Source organism: Numida meleagris, chromosome 4 (assembly GCF_002078875.1).
Source record: "Numida meleagris isolate 19003 breed g44 Domestic line chromosome 4, NumMel1.0, whole genome shotgun sequence".
Taxonomy (NCBI): domain Eukaryota; kingdom Metazoa; phylum Chordata; class Aves; order Galliformes; family Numididae; genus Numida; species Numida meleagris.
Window position 1 is genome coordinate 3,638,710 of NC_034412.1, and position 23,478 is coordinate 3,662,187.

The 23,478-nt window shown below is 44.2% G+C and overlaps 1 protein-coding gene across 8 annotated transcripts in view; it reads left to right on the plus strand.

Annotated features, from left to right (window-relative positions):
* Nucleotides 1-23,478, plus strand: part of LOC110398154 (multiple epidermal growth factor-like domains protein 6) — a 189,206-nt gene that overhangs the window by 22,040 nt on the left and 143,688 nt on the right. For 6 of the 8 annotated variants that reach the window (XR_002438213.1, XM_021395540.1, XM_021395545.1 and 3 more), the window contains exons 3-5: nucleotides 16,066-16,200; nucleotides 16,476-16,585; nucleotides 17,754-17,858. Coding sequence is in view for 7 of the 8 variants with exons in the window: in XM_021395540.1 (XP_021251215.1) it covers nucleotides 16,066-16,200; nucleotides 16,476-16,585; nucleotides 17,754-17,858 (350 nt within the window). In the remaining variant the exon portion in view is untranslated. Of the gene's footprint in view, nucleotides 1-2,011; nucleotides 2,162-2,190; nucleotides 2,498-16,065; nucleotides 16,201-16,475; nucleotides 16,586-17,753; nucleotides 17,859-23,478 lie in introns of those variants that run through there. The other 2 variants (XM_021395546.1, XM_021395541.1) reach the window with 2 other exon arrangements.

Consider the following 23,478-nt stretch of genomic DNA (forward strand, 5'->3'; position numbering starts at 1 on the left):
CCTGAGGGCACACTCATGCAGAGTTTGCATCCACAAGCAGGTACCATCTCTGCAGCTGGTTCTTTCCCAAGCCTCTCTTACTCAGCATCCCTCTTTTTCATCTTGTGCTTGGGAATTGAACAAAGTCCAAATCGGTTTTTGGAACAATCCTAAATCAGGGATACTGTGAAGACAAATGGTAAATGTCTGTTACCCCAGCTGCTAAGTTAATTACTGTAATGGGAAACATCTTGAGAGAAGCATTGCATATGGTTATTAGCAATTAACCCACCACTCCAAAAATCACAATTCCTGCTAATAACAGAACACAGCACAGCCTTTCTAATTACGGTCTCTGCACGAGAATTTCTTCCAATCAGAAGGGAATGTTAAATCCTGGAACTAACTACGATTTAAAAAGACTTGGAGATATTGAGGATTGGACAGAAAAAATGGAAATGGCATAGGGTGGTGTGACTCAAAGCTGGAGACATGCTCATTCACACATTCACACTTGGGTAGACACAGCAACTTTCGCAACGTCTTTGAAGGAAAAAAATCATCAATGAATGGCAATGGGGAGAGAAATACACTTTAAGATGAAGAAGATGGTGTGAGACTTCATGAGAGATGCCAACTTCTCTGCAGAACTCACGATCTCCACTCTGTTGTAAACGATATGCCGTTCGATAATGCTTAGCAAAGGATGGCACCTGAAACTGTAAGAAGAATGCCCTGATCAATGAAAGAGGAGAATAATGAAAATTACGTATTTTCCATCTGACAGAAAGTCCTGCAGTGCTACATGAGCCGTTCTTTTTCTGACAGCTTTTATTCTATGCAGTTGGCTTAGATTATAGCTCACCCGCACAAAGTCTCCGGGGGGATGCAGGACTTTGGCTGCTCAGTTCCAGCGCTGAGCAGGACAGGATTTAATTCGTTCTTTTCACCAATCAGGAACAGAACTCTTTTGCCAACATGTTCAGCACTTGCTCTGGTGGTGGGCATGATGCAGTTTGTAGGAATCAAGATAAAAAATACAGAGTTTTGTAGCAAATAATTTCCATGCCAGTGATTGCGTCTGGTTGGTCACAGCAGGGCTGTGTGCTGTACCCACCACCCTTTTTTCCTGGCATTCCCCACGGCTCCCACTGTAAGAACTGGAATAAATGAGTCTGCTTTCATGTCTGCATTGTCTGTATCAGGTCTGAAGATTTAACCGACTCGGGCACAGTCAGATCAATTATCCCAATGGGCTTCTGAAGCTGCCTTCGCAAATGCTGCTTCCCTGCAACTCTTACTCACGTGAATCTTCCCATTAAAGTCAACAGCCCTGCTAGATGTTCTCAATTAAAACACAGCTGAGAACGAACCATTATATAATATTTGAAGAAGGGCACATTGAGCAAACTGGGTTTGCATTTCAGTGCGGGAGAATGTCAGTGCCAGTTCCTAAAGCGAGGCCTGCGCGGCGTCCTGTGCCGATTACAAGGAGCTGTAAACCTCTCCATCCTCAGAACTCAGCTGCGTTCCTCTCCGTGCCCCCCCACGTGAAGGCTTCATCCATTAAGTGGCCTTCACCAAGGAAGGCACTGGGAACTCTGCGCTTCAGTGGCCCCAGTTTGCATGCTGCTCTTCTGGTATTCTTAATAACTGGGTGTACTAATTACCGTGCGTCATTCGGAGCCATCACACGCAGATTTGAAATACGGACTGATTTTGAATGGTTTATTATTGAGTTCCTTAAGATAGAAAAAAAAGATTAAATATTAATTTACGTCTCCTGGAGAAACCACGGCCGGGCAATAAGATCCTTTGCTATTTGGCCATGATGCGATCCTGAAAGTGGTCCAACTCGGGATGACGACTCGGGACGTAATTAACTCTCAGCTTTGACATAATGAAGGTCTATGATTTTATGAAGAAAGATTTCCTGGGCTTTAAGAAATAAAATGATTAGAAAACGATGTGCTCTGCGGGAGGTAATGAGATTAGCTCGGCACAGGGTCCTGCGGAGCCCGAGCTGCTCCAGATGCAGGGAGAGGAGGGGAGGGGAGGGCTCAGCCGTGCGGTGCCGATCTCAGGGTACAATTCATCTGCTCTAAGGTCAGGGAAGGGCTACATATTTCCTTGCCACGGAGAAGAAATCCCCGCCGCAGATCCTTACGGGAGTTAATTGGGGGTAACTTAAAGCGAGATGATGGGAGCCGGGCGCGTTGAGTCCCCGGGCGAGGAGCCCAAGGGCTGCGTGAGCACATGGGGTCCGCGGGGGCTCCTCGCCGGGGGGCTCTCCGCTCCCAGCCCCGGTGAGGGGCGGGCTGTGGGCCGGGCCTCACCGCCCCTTTATAGGGTTTGGAGGGTGGTGGGCGGCTGCTGCTGCTGCTGAGAGGGGCGCGGAGCCGCGCGCTGCTCTCCCCGAGCTCCCGGCGATGGGAGCGGTGTGGCTGTGCCTCGGGCTGGGCTGGGCGCTGGCGGCCCGCGTGAGCCGAGCGGAGGAGCCGAGGCTGCAGCGGGGCATGTGAGTGGGGGGGGGGGGGGGGTCTTCGGGTGCTTTGTTTGAAGGCTCGGGGGGCAGAAAGTTCGGGTGGGGACCCGCAGCTCTCCGCTGATGCTCTGGGGGCTGAGGCTTTCTTCTTCCCGGCGCTGCTGGGTGGCAGCGCTGAGCCGCGCGCGGTGCTGCTGCCGCGCGAGGGCTGTGGGAGCGCTACCTGCGGCGCGGGAAGCGCAGCAAAAAAAGCAGGAGAACAAATCCCAGAGCCGCTCCGGAGCGGCGCAGACCGCGAGCAGGCGGAGGTGAGAGCCGTGGCGGCACCGGCCCGCGGCTGCTGGCGGTGTGCGGACACAAAGAGCTGCAGGCGCGGCGCGGAGCGGAGCGGCCCTCCCAGAGGAAGTTTCTGAGGTGTCGTCCGCGGTGAGCGCCCCTTTGTTGAGGAATGTGAGGCGAAATGCCCGTCTTTCCCCTCAAATTCTGAAGCAGGACAGCCGGAAACGCTGGCGGAATCCCACGGACGAAGTTTTTGCTCGTTTGTAAGTGGGAACGTGATGGCTGGAAACTGTTGCATGCTTTGTGTGGAGCGCTTCCCCCTGCAGAGCTCCCCTGCATTGTTAGGAAATAGCGATCTCTCCGTCCTCCCCACCCCCAGAGCGCTGTGACAGCGGGTCCCGAGGTGTGTGCTTCATCCCCAACCTCTTTGTTCTTCCTTCCGCTTGTGTATTTTGTACTTCATTCCACTCCATCCCACTCTTGGAGGATTCACTGGCTGCTGTTCTGCTCCCGTCTCGTTACTTCTTGTTGTCACAAAAGTGAAATTTATGAGTCTGCCGTGCGCTGCGTTCTCAGGAAATATCAGGCCCATACACGTAAGCCGCCTTCAGCAGACTTCTAGTAAATCCTACTCCATTTTGTGGAGCCATGAGTACCCACCACGACGTTTAGAGAAGTCAGGTTAATTTTCTGCTGAAGCGCTGCACTTCGTGCAATGTTTCTTTCAGGCTTCTTTCTCTTTCTGTGAGCAGTTCTCCTAGGAGAAGGGCACCGTTGGCCCACACAGACCCGTGGTTGCCGTATCAGTAATAATGGTGATCCAGAACTTCTGACTCTGGAGGTGATGTTAGCTGTGAATCGCCCCTCAACAATTTTTGCTTGTTTTCACCTTTTTTAAGATCAGCATCACTGAAGGAAGACCTGAAAGCATTCCTTTCTGGAAATGGCACCACATGAGAATATCTGCCGTTGTGTCAGAGCCATTGGGAGCAGCAGTGCAAGAAAACACACATCCCACTCCCTTCCCCTAACCCCAAATACCTGTGGCAAGCCCCGAGTGCTTTCTCCAAGTGGGATCTCCCTGAAATCACTCTGATTTGCATTGATTTGTTGAGTCAGAGCAAGTGCAAGTATTCCTCCCCTCTCCCTTTGCCCTGCTTAGCGACTTTTGTGCACACAGAAACACAAGAAGTCACTGCTGCCCAGCTTACACTGAGCAAGAGAAGTGCCCAGAAAGGCGTTGTCATGAATCACCTTTCCTGCTGTTTCAGTTTTGTTCTTTTAGCATTGATAATCTGCGGTCAATGAGATAAGTACAACAAATGCATCCCTTGGCACATTTCGTGCTGGATGCTTTCTTCCTTAGCATTTGCTGTTGTTTTGACTGAGATCTTATGTGGATGAGGATAGATAAGATATTATTTCTCCTTATAATTGTTCTTGTTCTGCTGCTAACTTGAGCATTTGCTTCTAGATAGAAATGCACAGGGTCTGTGTGGATGTTGGTTTTCTGCTTCCAAGCCCCCTGAGGAGATATAATGCAGAACAGATTACAGGATGACTAACTCTATCAACCACGTTTCCAGACAATTAGCCCTTGATGATCTTGTATGAGATCTTAGAGAGCAACCAGGGTCCAGATGCACATTTTCACTGAAAACCATGGCATTTAGGCCTTGAAATGAGGAATCAACCATCTCTCATCACAGAAAGCTTATCTTCAGCAGTTCCCTCTGCTGCTGTAAGCCCTGTGGTTTAAAACTGGGGCACACCATGACATTAAGTGTGACATGTAGCTGTATAACACTGAGCTTACACTCAGGGTTCTGCCTAACAGAAAGCGGGGGTTGTTGTGGGCCAGGGCAGAAATGGAAACTGAGACCAGAAGGCTTGAGCTGCTGTCGGAAGAGGAAAACCTCTCCTCAAGAAGTATGCACTGTACGTTTCAGAAGTACAGATGCTTCCCCGTTGTTATCCACACAGGTCAGAGCAGGAGGAAGGAGTGGTTACAAGGTGAATGCCAAGACCCCCACTTTGTGCACTGCATGGAATCTTTCTTAGCAGGAACTGAGACGTGGCTCAGTGAGTGGTTCCTTCTGCTCCCAGCTGGCACAATAAACGAGGGCTGCTTAGCAAAAGTCACAAAGTGGAATTTGTCCCCTTCTGCACTCAGCAGTGCCGTGCTCTGTGGCTGGGCAGGCCCAGGGTGATACCTGAGGAGTGTCTGCTTTGGTTTTAGAGGATCTAATCACAATCTTTCATTAAACCATTTTATTTAAGTTATCAGATGTTACAGCTGCATATTATCATGCTACCCATAGGCAAGTAACTTTGCACCTCAAGGAACACCTGGATTTAGGGCTGGATTCCCGGCTTAGCAATAGTTTCCAGGCTTCTTCAATTCCGTGCAGTCTCCTTCAGATAAATCATCCCCCAAAAGCAAACTCCAGCATTCGGCTTCATATCTACATCGGCAACAGTCAAGTAAACTCTGCTCCTAATCTGTAAAGGTGAATGTGTTGCAAAGGTACTGAGCTGCTGTTGCAAGGCTCCACTGCTGACCCTGTGGTTGTGGACACTGTTTCAAAGTAATGTGAACTGCAATCCTTAATTATTTCAGGCATGTACGTGCAATTAGAAAGTCAGAGTCCCGTTGTTGAGGGCTGGAATGCACTTCACTGTAACTAGTGGTGTACAGAGCACTTCCATACGAGAAGATGCTTTTAGATCCTAATTGTTATTTGCACTGAATTTTAATATATTTGAAGTGACACGCAGTTTTTTTGGCTATACCAAAGAGATGCAAACGCTTCCATAATGTGTATGGTGATATATCTTAGTCTTGGAGCTTGGAATTTTGTCACAATGCTCTCCAGATATGGAGGAAGGTTGCGTAGTCGTGTCTTGGTGAGACATTGTCCTGGCACGTTTAGTCAGTGTGCAGGATTTTTAAGCTCCAGTGATGCCCATTTGCAGTTGTTGAGAGTTGGTTTCTGGGGCCTGATGTGAGTTTAGGTTTGGGAGCTGCAATAAGCAGCGTGGTACAATCTCCTTCCATTTCTGTAATGAAAAATGTTCAGCTCACAAAGATGGTGGTTTTTTAATCCCGCTATCCCTCTCCGGTATCCAGTAGCGGTTGCTAGGAAAGAAAATAAATATTGAAGTATTTCTCATCTTTGTGAAGATGAATGTCACGCCGAACAAAAAATGAGCGCGCTGCCATCGGAGCCGCTGCACTACAGCGTGCTGCCACCAGATCGAGCTCGTGCTGGTCAGCTTCCTGACAGAACCACGGTAACGAGAAGTTGGCATGTAAAGCCTCTGTTTCAGCAGAATTGCTGGAGGAACATTAACTTACTGAGAGTTCAGGTTTTTTAGCAGATAGTAAAGGGCTCTTTTTTTTTTTTTTTTTTTTTTTTTTTTGGCCCCCGGTATATTCATTGGCAGGAGGATGAAAGGAAGTGGATGAGCATCATCCTGCTGTAGTTCTTCTCCTGATTTATAACACTTTTTATTCTTCAGGAGAAAAATGAGATCAAGACTTCCATCTAAACCCTGGCGTAGCCATAAAACGGTGAAAATACGTGGTCGTAAAACCTGATAGCCTGAAGGTGCTGTATTTTTCGAAGAGGAAACTGATCTGATTGACTGTAAAATATTTCCTGGATTCGTTAATGCCTGCTCTCACAAGGAGATCTAGAAACTTGCTACCCATAATCACAATAGCTTATATATGTACATGTAGTATGAGCCTTAAATCTGCAAGGTGAAGGCAAAGAAACCATTCCTTCCACTCCCTTCCAATGGGATTTGGGTTTAAGCTGCCCTTCAAAAACACTCCCTAAGGAGGAGAGGACTTGTCAGCGCTTCTTCAGGTTTAATTATGCGTCATTCTGAAATGTTGACGTGGCTCAGGTATTTATGGACACATCAATCACATCAGTGTAAAACCCGGTCTAACTCCTCAGCAGAACCTCAGTGTTGGAAACGATGCTTTGGATCTCAGAGAGTTAACAGCCCATATTTTAAAATCGCCTTACTCACCAATTAAATACCTTCTCTCTTTGAACACAGTTAATGGATTCCCTCCTTCTGAAATCCAAGCCTGTTATTGCTTACGTTCCGTCTAAAATCTATTGCTTTTAATTTATTTCTGAGGAGAAAGAAATTTCCTTTCACTATTGCTGAATCAAAGCTTGTGAAGATTGTGTACTGAGCGCACGCAGTCTCGCTCTTTTTTGCTTCGGGTTCCATGCTGGTCTTGATTTGAAACTCATCATTAATTGTTCTGGGAGTGCGCTGAAGTCTTTCCTGCCTCTGCAGTGCGTGCTTTCAGCTCTGTCGGTTGTGCAAGCTGAGCTGTACGTGTAGTTGTATTTCTTATGGTGCTGGCGATCTGTGGATGAATATTCGATCCCATGCAACTGAAAGAGGAGAGTTAGAGAAATCTGAGTGCCAAAGTTCCCTTTCTTGGATTCTTTAGTGGAAGCATCGTGCCTCCTTCCTTTAGTAAATCAACAGCCGTTTTTGGGCAACAGACAACACCATGCCCATACCATGCTTTTTACATGAGAAATATAACCCAATAGCTCAGGCTGTGGCTGAGAAGCAGGCTTGTGGTGCTCCTTGTGGTTTTATAACAGAAAATGCATCTTAAATTTCTGTACATTAATCTGTTTTGTACCTAGTCTTTTTCAGTGGGGCTATTCCTTCATAGGCGACGAGTTTCTGTACACTTAGAATCATAGAATCCTAGAATTAGCTAGGTTGGAAAAGACTTACAAGATCATCCAGTCCAACCATCCACCTACCACCAATAACCCCACTCAAGCATGGCTCTCAATGCTATATCTAAATGTTTCTTGAACACCTCCAGGGACGGTGACTCCACCACCTCCCTGGGCAGCCCATTCCAGCGCCTGACCACTCTTTCAGAAAAGTAGCATTTCCTAACGTCCAGCCTAAATCTCCCCTGGCGCAACCCAGGGGAGTTGGGGTTGAACCCCAACTTCGACCCTTCACACCAGTCAGTGGCTCTGCCTCTATGTGTAGCTGCTAGAGCTCTGGCAGATGCATCATCAGTTGCAAAAAGATGCCACGTGCCTGCACTGATCTCATAACTGGGTTCCTCACAAGACAAGGACCTGTCCCTTTTCTCTCTCTAGAAAGTAACACCAGGAATCTGTGGGTTACTTAGAACTTCAGTGTAAGTTTCCGTTGTGAAAGATACAAATGCTTTGTTTTCCTGCTTACTGCTGTTGAACACTAGGACACCGATGTACTCTGATGGTTTTTTGTGTGTGGCTAGAATTGATAAAATAGTTAGCTCTACCAAAACTACTTGGTGGCAATCCTGCACCGGTGGTATCAACCTGTGGGTTTGGAGGGAAGTAAATAATGGGGATATTTTAACACTTAAAATAGCAGCATGTAAGAATCCAAGTTTTCCTGCATGTATTACGTGTTACTTCGGAAGTAAGCTCCGAAGAAAAGTGGTTTTGTTCAAAATGTGGCATTCACCGGGGAAGAGAAGGACGAGTCCTCAATAGTTGGACAAGCTGCAGTGAGGCTTTCCACTGGCTTCACTGGTTTCAATGTCGAGCAATGCAGTATTCACTGTAAACAAAACAAAAATGAGCTTTTTCTCCTTCTGGCTCAAGTGGTGTGATACTTTTCAGTGGTTTTCATTTTAATATTTTAGCATTAGATCCTTCTGTGCTTTCTTGCCAAGAGAAACTCAAGTGCGCGTACCTGGCAGACTTGCTGGGGTTACTTTTATTATTCACTCTTCTGCAGTGGAATGATAATTGAGCCTGGGTGTATTTAAAGTGAAATTTCATCCAGAAATGCCTGCTGCTGCTTCGTGCCTTCCTCTTACAGCTGACTTCTGGGCAATTGCTTGCTCTGTCTTAGCGGCGCGCACGTGCAAATGATTTGCTAGCCTCCTTCTATCTGACTCTCCGCATGGCTTTGTTATTACACTGGAGCTGGATCATTGAGGCACAGATCCTTAAGCTGCCTGGAAGGCACTCTGTGTGCTGGAAGGGTTTCTCAGTGCTCCTCCTGGATGCTGTCCTTTCCAATCTCTTGTGTAAAAACAGCCCCAGCACAGAGGTGTGCGGAGGTATGCAGAAGGCAGCTAGCAACCGAAAGTGAATCCTAAAGAACACCAGGGGCTTAAGGAGATGCTAACAGGTCATCTTGCCAATTATTTCCTATTTGGGTAGTGAACTCTTTGCGCTAAGCCTCACTCCAGGCTTGCTGTGGGATAACCCCCTGTTTTGGATGCAGTACACACGAGCAGTGTGCTCAGCTTCCCTGAACATGAATGGAGATGGGTATTTGGAGTTTATCGGAGTTGCGTGCTGAAGTGATGATGCTACGCGTACCATCCCCTCCGGGTCTGTGCTTTACGTGGTGCCTTACACGATCCTGCAGAAGTCGGCCAGTCAGTAGCAGAGAGTGTGAAAGTGGGTGTTGCTGGGAACTGAGAGGGTTTGGTTCTGTTTAAAATAAATAAAATAACTCCCCGATTAAAGATGCAAAAAAAAAAAAAAAGTGACTGAGCAAATCCCTGTTAGATGATCAGGGTATACATGTTCATCTTCTGCATTTCTTGCTAAACAAAACAGATTATTCTACCCTGGGGGGTGAAGGAGGATAGTTAAAGAGAAGCTGAAGGACAGATGCTGCAGCCTGATAGCAGTAGGAACTAAAAATCTTATTGTTGTTATAATAGTTGAGTGTGTAATTAATCATCTCATATTGATCTGCTTTGAATCTGGATGCAGTGCACCAAGGCTGGAGGAACTCTCGTGTTATTTAGCTGCTCCATCTAATCAGAGAGAGGATGTGAATAAGGCGCAGCGGTGCATTAGTAACCCGTGGGGTTAAGAGTCTTCTGTGGCAGACCTGCATCCACAGATCCCGAGAACAGCAGTGATAATGAGACCTAATCTAAATGAGCCTGGTGCTCCCAATCTATATCCCAGAGGGCACATAAACATCACAAATATTGATACAGGATCAGCAGAGAGCAGGGATTGATTAGCGGTCAGGGGAGCAGGATGCCCTAATTGTCTCTGGTAGCGCTGATTAATTTTATCTGAGAAATGTGGGGAAATGAGCCTTAAAATAGCTGAAGGAAAGAAAGAAGAGCGTGTGCCAGTTTTTTAAAAGGAAGCGACGTCTTCTTGGTCATTCCAGTCGATGTGAATTATTGTTGCTCTTAACCCATGTATCTCTATATACAAAATTTATCTAGATAAATAATTCTGACTTGCTCTTTAGACCTTTTGTTTTCGTGGTTTATTTCTTGATTTGATTTTTTTTGCATTCGGACTAAATTTACTTTTCCTTTTCCCACTTGAGATGCTCCTTACAGCAAACCCTAATCAATATCCCGTCTGCGTACAGCGTCGCAGCGCTGACCTGCTCTCTTCTGGAGCACACCTGCCCTTCTGGAGCTCTCCTACAGAAGAAGCTGGTGGTGCTAGTGTTCAGACTGCAAATTCTTCAGCTGGGGCCATGCATTCTACACCATCTCACCCCTAGGAAGATGTTAACAGCCTTCTGGGTTAGAGTAATGGCGGTGTCATTCACTTGGTCTCTGTGGAAAGACCGACAGTCAGACAGCCAGCATCATTTTTTGCTTCATATTAATGTTTTGACTTAATTGCATTGTTGAAAGAAACCTTGAGGGATATCTTAATGTGTATGTGCTCTCTCACTGCCTTTAAACTTATCTAGCTTTAGCTTTTTGATTTTTATTTTTTTTTAGGTTGGAGTGAAGTAGGTGGATTGGTAGAATGAGGGATTTACTTTCCTTGTCATTCAACGATCCAGGTGTTCTATGCAGACTAAAACTGTCACGAAGACTATACACCTTCTGGAATGGGAGAGCTGCTCCCTTTCCAGCTCCCATGTGCTCACTTGTCTTCCCTTCTCTTCAACCCTTCTTCCCCGTCTGGACCACATGTGCCAGCAGCGTGCAGAAAGCTGCCTCCATGCTCCCAAGAGCAGATGGGCTGTGCTGGTAACTGCTCTTTCTTTCCTTACACGAAAACAATGTTGCACTTCATCAAAAGAACCAATCTATTGCTATATGAGATTACTTACAGTTGGGTGATCGCGTGCAAAAATGACTGCTCTAATATCCTTCTCTGACTGCCGGAAACATGGGCAGGAATAAAACCTGTGTAAGTCACTATGGAAATGGTAAATATGGTGCTTCTATCATCCATGCTCTGCCATGAGTTGTGGGAATGCTGCGGGCCCTTCACTGGGGAGCTCGGTTGTGATGCTGCTGGGGATGATGACAGCTTGAGGGGAAAGACCCTGAAATGCTGCTCTGTTTCTTTAACTCTTTAGTCTGTGTCACCAAATCTAAGAATTTGGAAATCAAGGGAGTGTTTGTGTGGTGTGTACTCCTGCCTTGTCCCCATGCTGTTCCCCCTTTTCTCTCTCATGGGGTTAGTAGGTAGAATATTTCAACTTTCTCTAAAACTGCAAGACTAGAAAGGCTATTCTGAGTGGAAGATGAGGCTTGCCTTTGGGATTTGAAGCCTTGGGGCAAGATCCCAGTGTTGTGAAATAAAACTCTAAGTGGGATGGATGAGAGCAGAGTGCATTGAGCTTGTGTCCCACAAACAGGCAGTGAAAGGCACAAGTGAAGGGTGAGCGTGCAATAAAGCTTTGCTTCAGCCTCAATAACGTGAGATTCGGGGACGTCTCGAGCCAGGTTTGCAGGATTCCTACTTCACAGACCTCAGTGTGGTTGGTTATTTGACCGCATTTTTGAACAAACATGTATCACTCCCTTTCAAAATTTAAACCCAAGAATGAATTGGATTCCTTCTGGAGATGCTTTTAATTTTCTCTCATCTTTTCCTGTTGCGCAGTGGTTCGTAGGCATCGCAGCCATACGATTAGCCAAGGCTGCTCTTGCTTCATGTGGGTCTAATTATCTGTTCATTAGAATCTTAAGTCCCGAGCTGTGTGTGTAGGGTGTCTTTGTTTAAAGGGCAGTCTCTTAATGCAAATATTAAGTGTGAGCTTTCTGGCTTGCCCGACTCAGTCTGACGAGCTAATAATAGCCTTCGTGTTAGTCTTGGCTAACAGAGAGCAGTGGTGTATAAAGGTTCTAAGGGATTGGTGTATCAATCAAATCAGAGTGCAAAATAGACACACGTTTGGTTTATTTTAACACCTAAACTCCCATTAAGACATATTTTCTGAATGCAAAGGGCACGAGAGTAACAGTGGAGCTCTCCTCATCTCAGTGTGCCATTACATCCACTTGAGCTTCATTTTCGTCTTAGATGGCACCTATTGAGTAGAGAGCCTTAACACACAACTGTGTTGGCAGTAATACTTTTGTTCCAGAAGCAGCGTGCTAGTTCATAGGTTATGTATCAAAGAGCAGTGAGACAGAGGGCTGAACTTGGTGCGTTGTGAGCGGGGAGCTGTGTTTGATGAGAGGACGAATGTTACCCCCTGGTTTGGCCTGCAAAGGATTCCATGTTATGCAACTGCTGCAGCTTAATTGCAGTGTAGCAGAGGTCTCAATATTTGCCTTTACGTTATCCCAAGGGCAAATTGGGAGAACGGCTTGCTTTGAATAAATCTCAATAAGCAGATGACTTTATGCTGCTGCCTTTCTTTATTCTGCGAGTGCTGTTCGTTCCTATTAACTACATCATAGGAGTCAATACAGCCATTCCTGGACACGTGGCAACAGCACACGAGAGGAATTTATAGGATGGGCTCAGTCTGTCATTACAACAATTGCCAGCTCCTTTCTTTTATTTATGGAAGAGCGGTGCAGATGAATGTACCTTTATCTGGAAATTTTTAGGCAATTCTAATAAAAGGAGATATGCATGAATTATCAGTACATGATGTTCTATTCACTAGAGGGAGAGTCATTTAAAAAAGCCTGCTAAGTGAGACATGGTTGCTAAGTAAGGCAAGGGTTTTATTAGACCAACTGACGTAATGGAAAAAGAAAGCAGGCAAGATTTTGGGCATACAAAGAGCTTCTTTGGATGTGAAACAAACAGCAGACTGTGCTAAGAATGGGCTGGGAACAATTGCTTTGAACTTAAGCTAAATACGTTTAAGTGCTGAGGTAATTTGAGAGGAAGGAATAGCTGGCACACATGGGAAGGGCTGCTGAGTAGTGGAGGTGACATGGAATCAGAGCAAGGGTGGTTTGGGGAGGAATTCGAGGCAATCTGAAACTACCCTGCTACTGTTTTCTGCCTTGCTTGGCAATGTTGGCAGGCTCAAAGAATGGGAAACGTGGAGCAGCCTAACAAATATCATGGAGGAAGAAGTACATGGGGCAGTGGGGAAGGGATCGGAAGGAACCGTCCAGGGCCAACCCAAACTGTCTGCAGAAACCTTCCCCCAAGAGCCTCGGGGATGGGATGTGGGGAAAGTGACGTGCCCTAACTCTGTGTCACCAAACACATGGCTCTCGCTCAGCAGCAGAGCCACGCGCTTCAGTTCCCAGAGCTGACTCGAGTTCTCTAGGTCTCCTGTGACGAAGAGGACCAAAGTTACTTCTGGAAGCTGGGGGAACGCTCGTGGGGGCTGATGGATCTTTCTGTTTTGGTGTGAATTGTCTGGTGTGTTGTGGTTGATTGCTGCAGCTGTGGTCTCCGGGAAGATCCGTAGTGGTGGAAGCATATATTACATTCCGCAGTGCAGATGTAAGAGATGGAGATTGTGATGTTTTCATTTTGGGGAAAGAAATGAAATGTGGTAGTTGTGAAGATGTCTGTACTGTTTGAATGGTCGCGTTGCAGGTGGTGTGTGTTGGTCCACTCCAAGTGTAGCTGAGGGTGATAGAGATTTGCAGCTACTTCAGTGCCTGGGGGAAATAGGCATCTTAGTTCAGGGAACTATTTTCTATCAAGGTAAGGTTATCCAGGACAAATGTACTATTCATGTCTTTCCATCATAAGATAGGAAGCCTACATAAGGGAAACTGTGTCCACAGCTGTGCCCTGGTTGTCCTGTCTGGAACTGTTTGGTTGTGCTTGTTTCTTTTACTTTTCACCTTCTATCAGCAGCACCTTTCAGAGGCCTGCTTGAGTTTCTCCTTTGAGGAGTTTTACATGAGTCCCTGGTGTTGAGTCTTCTCATAGCAGTGTATGAGTTGCTGCTTTTCATGCCAGGTGGGGAGACTGCCATTCCAGCAGTACTAAAACAGAGAGGGCGGGAATGGTTTAATTGCGGTGCCCAAATGTTCAGTTCTTGCATTGCTTGCCTTAGGTATGCCATGGTTCTGATAGACCTCCTTGGAGGGAAGCTGGCAGGGTATGCATTAGAATGATGTAGATGAGATTATGATTTGGCAACCATATCTTGCTCAGCTTTATTGAAGGTAGAACAAATAAAACCAGTGCTGGCTGATGAGATGAGCCAGCGGCTGCTCCTTCCCCTTGTTCTTTTGGTGACCAAAGTCACACCTGACACTTCTGCTGTACTGCAGAGTGGCTTTGATCTAGGCATGTGGCTTTTTCCAAGTATTTAACTCATGGGTAAAAATGACCCTGCTTATAGGATTTTCTTCTTCTGCACAGGCTTAATTTAATGATGTTGGTAAGCTACCCGAAGACCTGCAGATGAAAGATCTGCTTCTCATTAGAAAGGCTTCACTGTGTGGTGTTCAGACATAACAGGCTGCAGAGTACTTTGGGCCCCCGAGATAAAATCCTGAAAGAGATATTGCCAATAGCCAGTAATGATAACTAACTGCCTGGCAGCTGTTGGGCTAGAAATATTATTTAGTGCATTCATAGTGAAAAAAGTTGCTTTCTACCCATTCTATCACAACCTCACGTTCGTGCTTCTGTCAGTTGACAGTGTGTATTCCTGCTACCCTGACCAGGGGTCTCTAAAAGTAATGTTTCTGGAAGAACTGCCCTGCTAGCTGTGACACACCTGCTGCATCTTGTTTACGAATGGTAAATGAGAACAGATATACAACGTTCATGGTTTTCTCCCTCTGTTTTAATCACTGAGGTTTAAATTTGCAAAGGCTCGGCGGCTTGAGTGCCCTGTTCTGATGGAGCTTAATTATTACATTAGCAATCTGCAAACTGCTCCGGAAATCACTTTCTTTCGATTTTGCTACACGAGGCTGCTGTATCAAAAGTCACCAAAAAGAGCTTTGTAGCTTCAGTTGGACCTTGTATGCTTTATGCAGAGTTATTTCCTGGCATTCAGAACTTTCCAATTTACACCAGCAGTGGAATTAGAGCAAGGCTGACAGTATCTCTGCAAAACCCTCGGTCCTTTTGTAACCAGGCCTAGGTAGCAGGATGAGGATGACATACCATCCTACAAAGCAACACTTCTATTTTGCTCGTGCTGTTTTTTTTTTTTGGAATAATCAGTAGGGAACAACTGTGCCCTCTCTTAAAACCTCATATGCTTCCCCGAGGAGACCAATAGCAGAGGGGGGCTCTTACAGAATGCCCTTTTCCCGCAGCAATTGCTTAGATACATCTTATCTGCACTTGAATCGATGGAGCAGCTCCCATTGAATTGCACAGCCTGAATTTCATTGTAAGTTTTGTTTGGTTTACATGCTGTTTTCTAAGGCAGAATCTGTTTCTATTATTTGTACTCAGGCTGGCTATCTGGTGGCTGAGCTGTGGAGGTCAGTGCCTGTTCCCACCGTGGTTTGTCAGCTCGATAGCAGCTGCTGCGTGCTCCATACAGAGCATTGTGGCTCCCTGCACTTCCAGCACAGGCATGGATGGCCTCAAGCACCTTTCAGGCTCCCTCACCTCAGCCATCAGCTTTTTTGCTTATGAGGCACCATCCTTTGTCAGCAGAGCCTCATCTGAAAGACCATTGTTATCTACAGACAGCAAAGAGTGCTGAGTCGTCCATCGCATCCTGCTCAGGCACTGCAGGTCTCATTTTCTGGGAACGAGGTACAATCACATTTTGCTGGCCTAGCTGTTCAGAGGCCAGCTCTTGTGCAAAAATTGCTACCGGGATTGTGTTCCTGCTCGTGGCTTATGTAACCAATACAGGAATGAAATCTTGGCTCCGTTCAGGTCTGCGACACTTGCCAGGCTGAATTCTCTGGGCTGATTTGTCAGGTGTTGATGGCTGCTGCGTTCTTGTTGTGATCAGTTCAAGGTGGAAAAAGCCACAGATCCACAGTATTTTTAGTAGTGCTTCAAACTCCTAACTGTTGCAGGTAGCACAGCTTTATGTATGTTCCTCCTAGACTTCCAGATATTGCATTGGAAAGAAGGAGATGTAATTTTCTTTTCTTTTCTTTTCTTTCCCTGAAGGCCAAACGTCTGCCCCGTGTTGGAGCTGGCACTGGTGGGACACCAACAGCCATGTGTGCAGGCCTTCAGCCGCATGGTCAAGATGTGGAAACAGGGCTGCACAGGGAGGAGGTGGTGCATGGGATACGAGAGGAGGTAATTATTTATTGAAATAAACAAATTCTGGCACTGGCATCGAATGCAGTACTTCGTACTTTGAGAGTTTAGTCTGTGTTATCTCCTGAGATATATGCAACTTGGTTATGGATGTATCACATCCTGCTGTGATTGTTACTGAGTGGAGAATGTGACTTGTGTGTGTTGGGTGCGTCATGGCCTTCTTGGCTTAGCTTTAAATCACAATTTTGTACTTTGCTACTGATGAGGTGTGAATAAGCTGACTTGTTCTCTTGAACTGATTCTCTTCGAAGGTCCGGTTACTACACTGTGTACAAGCAGGTGTACAGAATGGAGCACCAGACTGTCTATAAGTGCTGCCCTGGGTGGGCTCAACACAACAGCGAACCTGGCTGCTTGCATAGTAAGTAGATGGCAAAACTGTAGCAGAACCACAACTGAAGAGATCATATCCTTGGGCCTTACTGCGTCTTCTTCCTAGAAAAACCTTTTTTCTTGCTATTTATAACTGGGAATTGCAATTATAAAGAGGTAATCTATAAGTGGAGAAGCAGCAGCAGTTAACTTTCCACCCTGAGGTTCTCCATCTGATGAGAACCCGTTCCTATCAGTAATCTTTAAGCACGATTGGATGTTTTCCTAAAACATGGAATTAAGTTTAAATTGTCAGGAAGCACTTCAGCCACTGTTAACGAGACATCAGTAGAAGACGAGCAATCTACTCACTGTTTAGTTTTGCTCCTCTTTCATCACTAGCTGTTTTCTGTATGAAAGCAAGCATCTGTTCCTATGTATTTTTAATCTTTGTACCAACTTGAGGACTGCGTTCACAGAGCTTGCTTTTGTGATTTTTCTCTTTATACTTAAAGAAAAAAAATCCAACCACCTGAGAGCCTATTAGTTTCAGTGTGAATCGACATGTTTAGCGTGCGCTTTTCTGTTGTAAGGAGTCAAAGGTATGTTTGCAATCTGTATATGAGTCTCTGGCATAAAGGAATGTGACATATTTGAACACCGGTGGCGATACAGAATTATTTGCTTCTGAAAGAGCAGTTGAGACTTGTTTCAAATTCTTTAAGGCACTTTAAGGTAGCTGAAGTATTCTTTTATATTTGATACTCTTGGCAAATTTGGCTCAGGGAGGTGGAATTTAACCTGTTCTACGTGAGTAATGTTCTGTGTTGAAAGAAAGGAAGAGTATTGTCATTTCCTCGGACAACCATAACATCTTTTAATACCCTGGTGTTTCCTACCCACTGCTGCATTACTCTTCAGCAGTTCAGCCCATCTGTCATTCCACGTAGTACTTTGAGTCCTATGAAATTGTCTTCTACCTTTGAAGCGTCTTTGGGTTAAACTGTGTTGCCCTAGAGTAATGTTTATTAAAATTAAATTTAATCATATCAACTTGACAAAAAAAAAATTCTCTGTCGCGTTCTTTTTGACTTATGAAGAATTTCATTTTATTTGGGAGTTCCCGTTGTAGCCGACTATGGCAAGAGGAGGCAATTCTGGAGAATCCTTGGCACCAAACAAACCAAACCCTCTCTGTTTCGTTTTGTTTGCACTAGTGCTGTGTGCTGCTGACACTTGCTTCAATGGAGGGAAGTGTTCTGAAGAAGGATCTCGCATGTGCCAGTGTCCTGCAGGATTTCAGGGTCCTCGCTGCCAGTATGGTGAGTCAAATGTCAGTCGTCGCAAATGCGTCTGTGGTGAACAGTGTTGCTGTGTGTTGGAATAAAATGCATGGACAGGAACACTTATTATGAGCAGAAATACCTTGTTAAGGCTGGCTGTTGTGATGGGGACAAAGGGTTCCTTCTGTACCAGACAAATGGTAATTTCCTTTTCAGCCGTGTTGGAAAGGTCAGCAAACATTGCAACAGGTTTGTGTTTCTCCGGAGCCTGGTCATAGAAAGCATTTTTTTCATTTGTAAGCAAGCATTTAAATAGAATGCAGAGCCCTTGACAGTGAAACTTCTGACAGCAGACTGCAGGATGCCAGCGTCTGCCTTCAGGCAGCGTTACTTCAGCTAAGCAGACTGCAGTGGTGATGCTGCCCTGGTTCTCTGTATGGGCAGGAAAGAAAGACACGAGTTTACATGTAGCTTGGTATGAACCTGTGCGACACCAATGAAGATTGCTTTGTTATGTAGAGCTGCTGCTTCAAGGTAAGCAGGATTACAATCTCTATGGCCCATATAAGAAGCTTTAACCAAATGCAATATTTCCCAGCAAATTCTAAACCGTCTTCGCTAGACTTTTGAGTCTTCCTTCTGTTGTCTGGAAATACCTACAACATGAAAGCACTTCCAACAGCAGATTATGTGGTTGTAGCACGTGGATAGCAGAGGTCAGATTTTTCAGCCTGAAATGAGATTGTGCAGTCTCTATTTCACAGGTTGGCGGCTGCGGACACTGCAGAAACAAAGTGAGGCATCCTGCAGCCCTTGCTCTTTGCAGTCGGGTGGAACTTTATCTCGGTGGCTTGTCTGCTTTCTATTGATTCCAAAGGTTTGAATGGAATTTCAGCAGTCATCATTTTCAGGTTTATACAGTAGCTGCTATCGCAGCCTGGCAGGAGTGAGTTTATAAATTAAATTCTGAAGGGAAAAACCTCTTTTCTGAAAGAACATCATGGACATTTCACCTGCGTAACAAAAGCAAGGTAATTTAGAGTGGAAGGCTTCGTAACCATTGCAGGCATCTCCAGTCAGACGATTGTGAGGCTCATATCATATTTGTTGCAAACAAAACTAAAGAAAATGTTCTGTGGAACTAGCAGCCTTAGCATCTGGGCTTTTTCTGAGGGCTTTTTATTTTATTTTCCTGGCTGAAGTTGGAGCGCTGCCATTTTAAGTAGCCTGAGTTTTATGTGACTGCGTTACTTAACTGTAGTACATTATGCTTTTTAAATGGTCATTAAATCTCCTCTATCCTCCCTCCTTACACGTGCAGCTTTACTGAAAAATAAATAGCTTTCCTTCCTACACTTAACACATAGGACAAGGTGATCTCTCCTACCAAAGGCTTTGGCTTTGAGGATTCAGTGGAACAAGTGAGTGTCAGGCAGACCACAACTTAAGGTTTTTGAATATGATCTAGATAATGTTAATTGGAATGGTGTTACACGATGGCATCCTTGCCAATAACCCTGGTTGGTGCTATGGCCTCCTCTCAGTGTCCTGACAGAGGAGAATCCATCAGCAGTTCATTACATGCTCATTTGATCATATACTGAGGTGTTGCATGTATCCCATCTATTATATTCCTACCTCCAGCCCCTCCGCTCATCTGCTTTCTTCTTCTGCCATTCAGCGTTGACAGCTGATGTGAAAGTCCTGTACATGCAAGTGTCTCTCACATCACCCTGCTTGGCAGTGTGTTCCACAGACAACAGAGAAGAAATTATTACAAAAAAAAGAGAGTTAATTAAAATTAGAACCTCATAACAAAAACAAGCAAAAAAACCCCAAGCAAGAACAACAACAACAAAAAAAAACCCACACCCACGCAAACAGATGGAAACATATTTCAAGACCTTTCTAATCTGTGTTTTCTCCCACTGCATTTCATATTTACCCCTAAGTTTGTTAGTAAGTAGGTCAGCCTCCTGCAGATGCAGCAGTTTTGTGCTCTGCATGGTCTGTCCCACGGAAAGTTTGTGACAGATCGTTGGGAATGACTGACGATGGCCCCGTGCATCACAGCAATCTGCAGCAGAGGGGATTATTCACCATTGTCACGATCAAATCTAATGACTTCTCGGGGTGTCTTAGCAGCCTGTAGCACAACGTTACTTCTGATTAGATGCTGAGAAGGTTATGATTCCTGTAACAAACTCCATGTAATTGTGACTAGAAGAGATGCATTACTGCATCCCTTGTATACCTCCAAGTTTTATTATTTTATCCACACAAGCAGCAATAAAAACTTAGAAGGAAGATTTATGAGTGAAATGGTTGAGCTCTTCATATAGCCATTACAAGGATTCAGTAACAGATTGAGCTGTCTCTCTCTTTGTCTGTTGCAATTTGTCTTGTAATAATAGACTTATATCAATTACAATATAAACTTATGAGCTGTATTTCTTTTTGACTTGTTCAGAATTTGAGATTCTCCTTTCTCTTGGGCCCGGAAAAGGGGATGGAAAACGTGTAATTATAACAATTAAAAAAAAAAAAAAAAAACAACGCCAAGAATTAAATCTGTTTCAGTGCTGGTTTCATTGTTATTTGCTAGTTGTCCTGGTAATCTCAGCCACCTGAGCTGGACTTAGAAGTAAATTAATTTGATTTAGCTTGCTTAATTCAGCCCTGGAAGTTGTCCTTGGACGTGCAGCTAGTGAAAGCGTTCCAAATTCTACAAACAAGAGTAACTTCACTCCTTGTATAAATAAAAATGCCCAATGCAAAAAATGAGGATTAGTTTTGATTCTTAAATTGAGATCTGGTGACGAAAGGTTTACTGCTCTTTGATGGATTTCCTCATCCTCTGAAATTAATACACAAAATAAAGGAGAACTGAACCGGCTTTGCTGGTTTGACCAAAACAAAAGCCTGCCATTACAAAGGCTTTGCAAGAAGCTGCTGTGACTAGGAAGGTGACTAACACTGAGCATCTCTGGGAAGATGGGTATTTTCAGATGATGTTTAAAAATAGGCATGGACTGACCAAGGCAGACTCCTCAGAAAATGAGGTTTGCTGTCTTAATCACTGGAGAAAGCCTGAACGCAAAGATGGAATATTCCAATGTCTTACAGATTCAAAGTACAGATGCTTTGGTTTTACACTGCAGTATTGGCTGTAATGCAGGTGAAACTTTAATTTAACTTAAATTCTTTTACGCTAGCAAATGTAAATTGCTAAATATTACATGCAGCATGGTCTATGAATGCAGTGCTTGCCTGATGTGTGAGATAAGAGCTGTTTTTCACCTGTCACTGACCTTGGGTATGAATTCAATAACTTTAGCAAATTATACCACCATGTCTCAATTTCTTTGTATGTGAAGTGCTGATAATAATAGTTCATTTCTTTGTAAAGTGCTTTGAGACCTAAGTAATTAAGCATGAGATAATAGCATTGGAATGTGTATATAAAGGCAGAACGTCCGCTGCATGGTTAGCTAAAATGAAATGCTTATGTGATGGATATTTATCAGTTCATTGACTAGCTGTCAATCTCTTCCTTAACTTTGGTCACACACTATTAAGATATTGAACTGTATAAAGATTTTAGTAAACAACTGTGAGCACCTCCTGGACTGGGTGGATAAGAGTTTGTACTCCAGAACTCTTTAAAGCAAAAAATGTTTTTTATAAATATTGAATGAAATGGTATGAAGCCTGATGGATCTTCCTGCAGCTAAGAATACTCTTTCATGGTGAACGTTTTCTTCTCTGTTTCTCTAGTGAATGTCTCTAGGAGTTACTTGATGAATGTTCTGCCTGTATAATACTCGTCTCTTGGAGAAATGCTGTTTTCTTCAGTGAGACTGAACACCTGGATAAGCTTTACACGGCAGTATATATATATATATATCCGTAACGCTATGCTACTCATTCTCCTTCTTTTAAATCCCTTAAAATGGTGAAGGTCAAACCTAAAGCTGCCATGGGTCTCTCACCCACAGCAATGCCTTTAGATTTCATGTTTCCCAGAAGAACTGGATCATGTTTGTGGTTTTGAGGTTAGATTAATTCTTCGTGTGCTTACACAGTGCTGTTGATTACAAGGCAGATGTAGAATCCAAAACCCTTCAAAGGAGTGAAGTCTTCTAAATATGACTGCTTTTAAGGCACAATCATAGCTAGGAAGGTGTTTCATCTCATCAGATGGTCCGAGTAGACCTTGGCACTTTCTTTGTGCTGTGTGTGAGCTGCATAGGGGAGAGGAGCAGCACAAGGCAATCCCTTCTGCTGGTGCTTTGCTGCCTTTACTTGTGTGGAGGTTGTTTAGAGCTGTTCTAGGGAAGGAATCGGCTGGAATTGAAGGACAGGGATATTCAGCTTTTCACTGGAGCCATGCAGCAGACCAGGCACAGAGCCAGCTCTTGCCTTGCAATGTCATATGAGCTCGACACTTAACGTGGTCACCCTTCCTAACGGTGTGAGAAGCAGTGTTAGAAATGTATGTTTATTTAAGCAAGCACTTCAGTGTGCTCTTCTGCGTGGGAAAATGGTGGATGGAGGTTTGGCTTTTTTTTTACTGCATAATTTTAATTTATGCTTTATTAGTGCAAATTTGGACAAGCACGGAGTTGAAAACTAAACGCTGCAGGCAGTTTTATGTAGTTAAAGTATTAGCAAGAGAAAGTATGCTGACATACCTTTGGTGTTTAAAATTAGTATATTAATCAGAGCAGCTATTTATAGTTAGTGAACTGAATTGATTGTTTTTCCTGCTATATCCTACACTGCTTAGAAGTAATTGATCTCATCTCGCCTTATGTGTAGGAAAAAGAGAAAAACACTGTCTTGCTTTTTCGGTCCCTAATTAATTTACCAACTTGAATGACACTGGAGACATGATAAAGTCTTCTGACTTAACCTTTGAGCAGATTCTCCTCTTGGTGAAGAGCTGGAGACCTGCAGCACTTCAGTGACCTAATTGCCTTGAAAATCTCTGGATCAAATTTGTACTGATTCATTGATTGATTTTTTTACTTTTAAAGCTAAGCCTTAATATAGCATATACAAACCTCACATTAGCTTTTTAAATATTTTGAAATAGGAAAGAAAATACCACTTTATTTTTCCTTTTTTTGAAATCCATCTCTAATGTAGAATGTCAATTCCTACATGTAGATTCATAGAAAGTCGTCTGATGACAGTGAATAAATGCCTTCTGCTTTTGATCCTGTGGTAACATCCCGTTCTCTAATTTGTCTTCTCTACTTTGGCAACTGATAGATGGCCTGATACTTAAAACAGATTGTGGTTTGACTAATAAATTATATACGTACATAGTCACAAATTAATACAGAGGTGAAGTTGGACCTAAATATAAAATGTCAGATATTGAGCTTATTAGAAATACAGGAGAGAAATGAGTCAAACGTTCTTCTGTGCAGATGCTTTTAAAAGACAACTTCAGTGCACAAAATACCACGGAAGGTCCAAGCTGTCTGTAATCTCTCAAGAAAAAAGTTATGGATAAGATAAAATGACATTATCTGTTCTATTGATGGATAACCGTTGATTCAGAGATTTAATTCCAGTTGTGAGCAGGACCTTATAAAGGATTTAAAAAGCAAAAGCGTGGCTTCCTCCAACCTTTCTTTTTCTCCTTCTT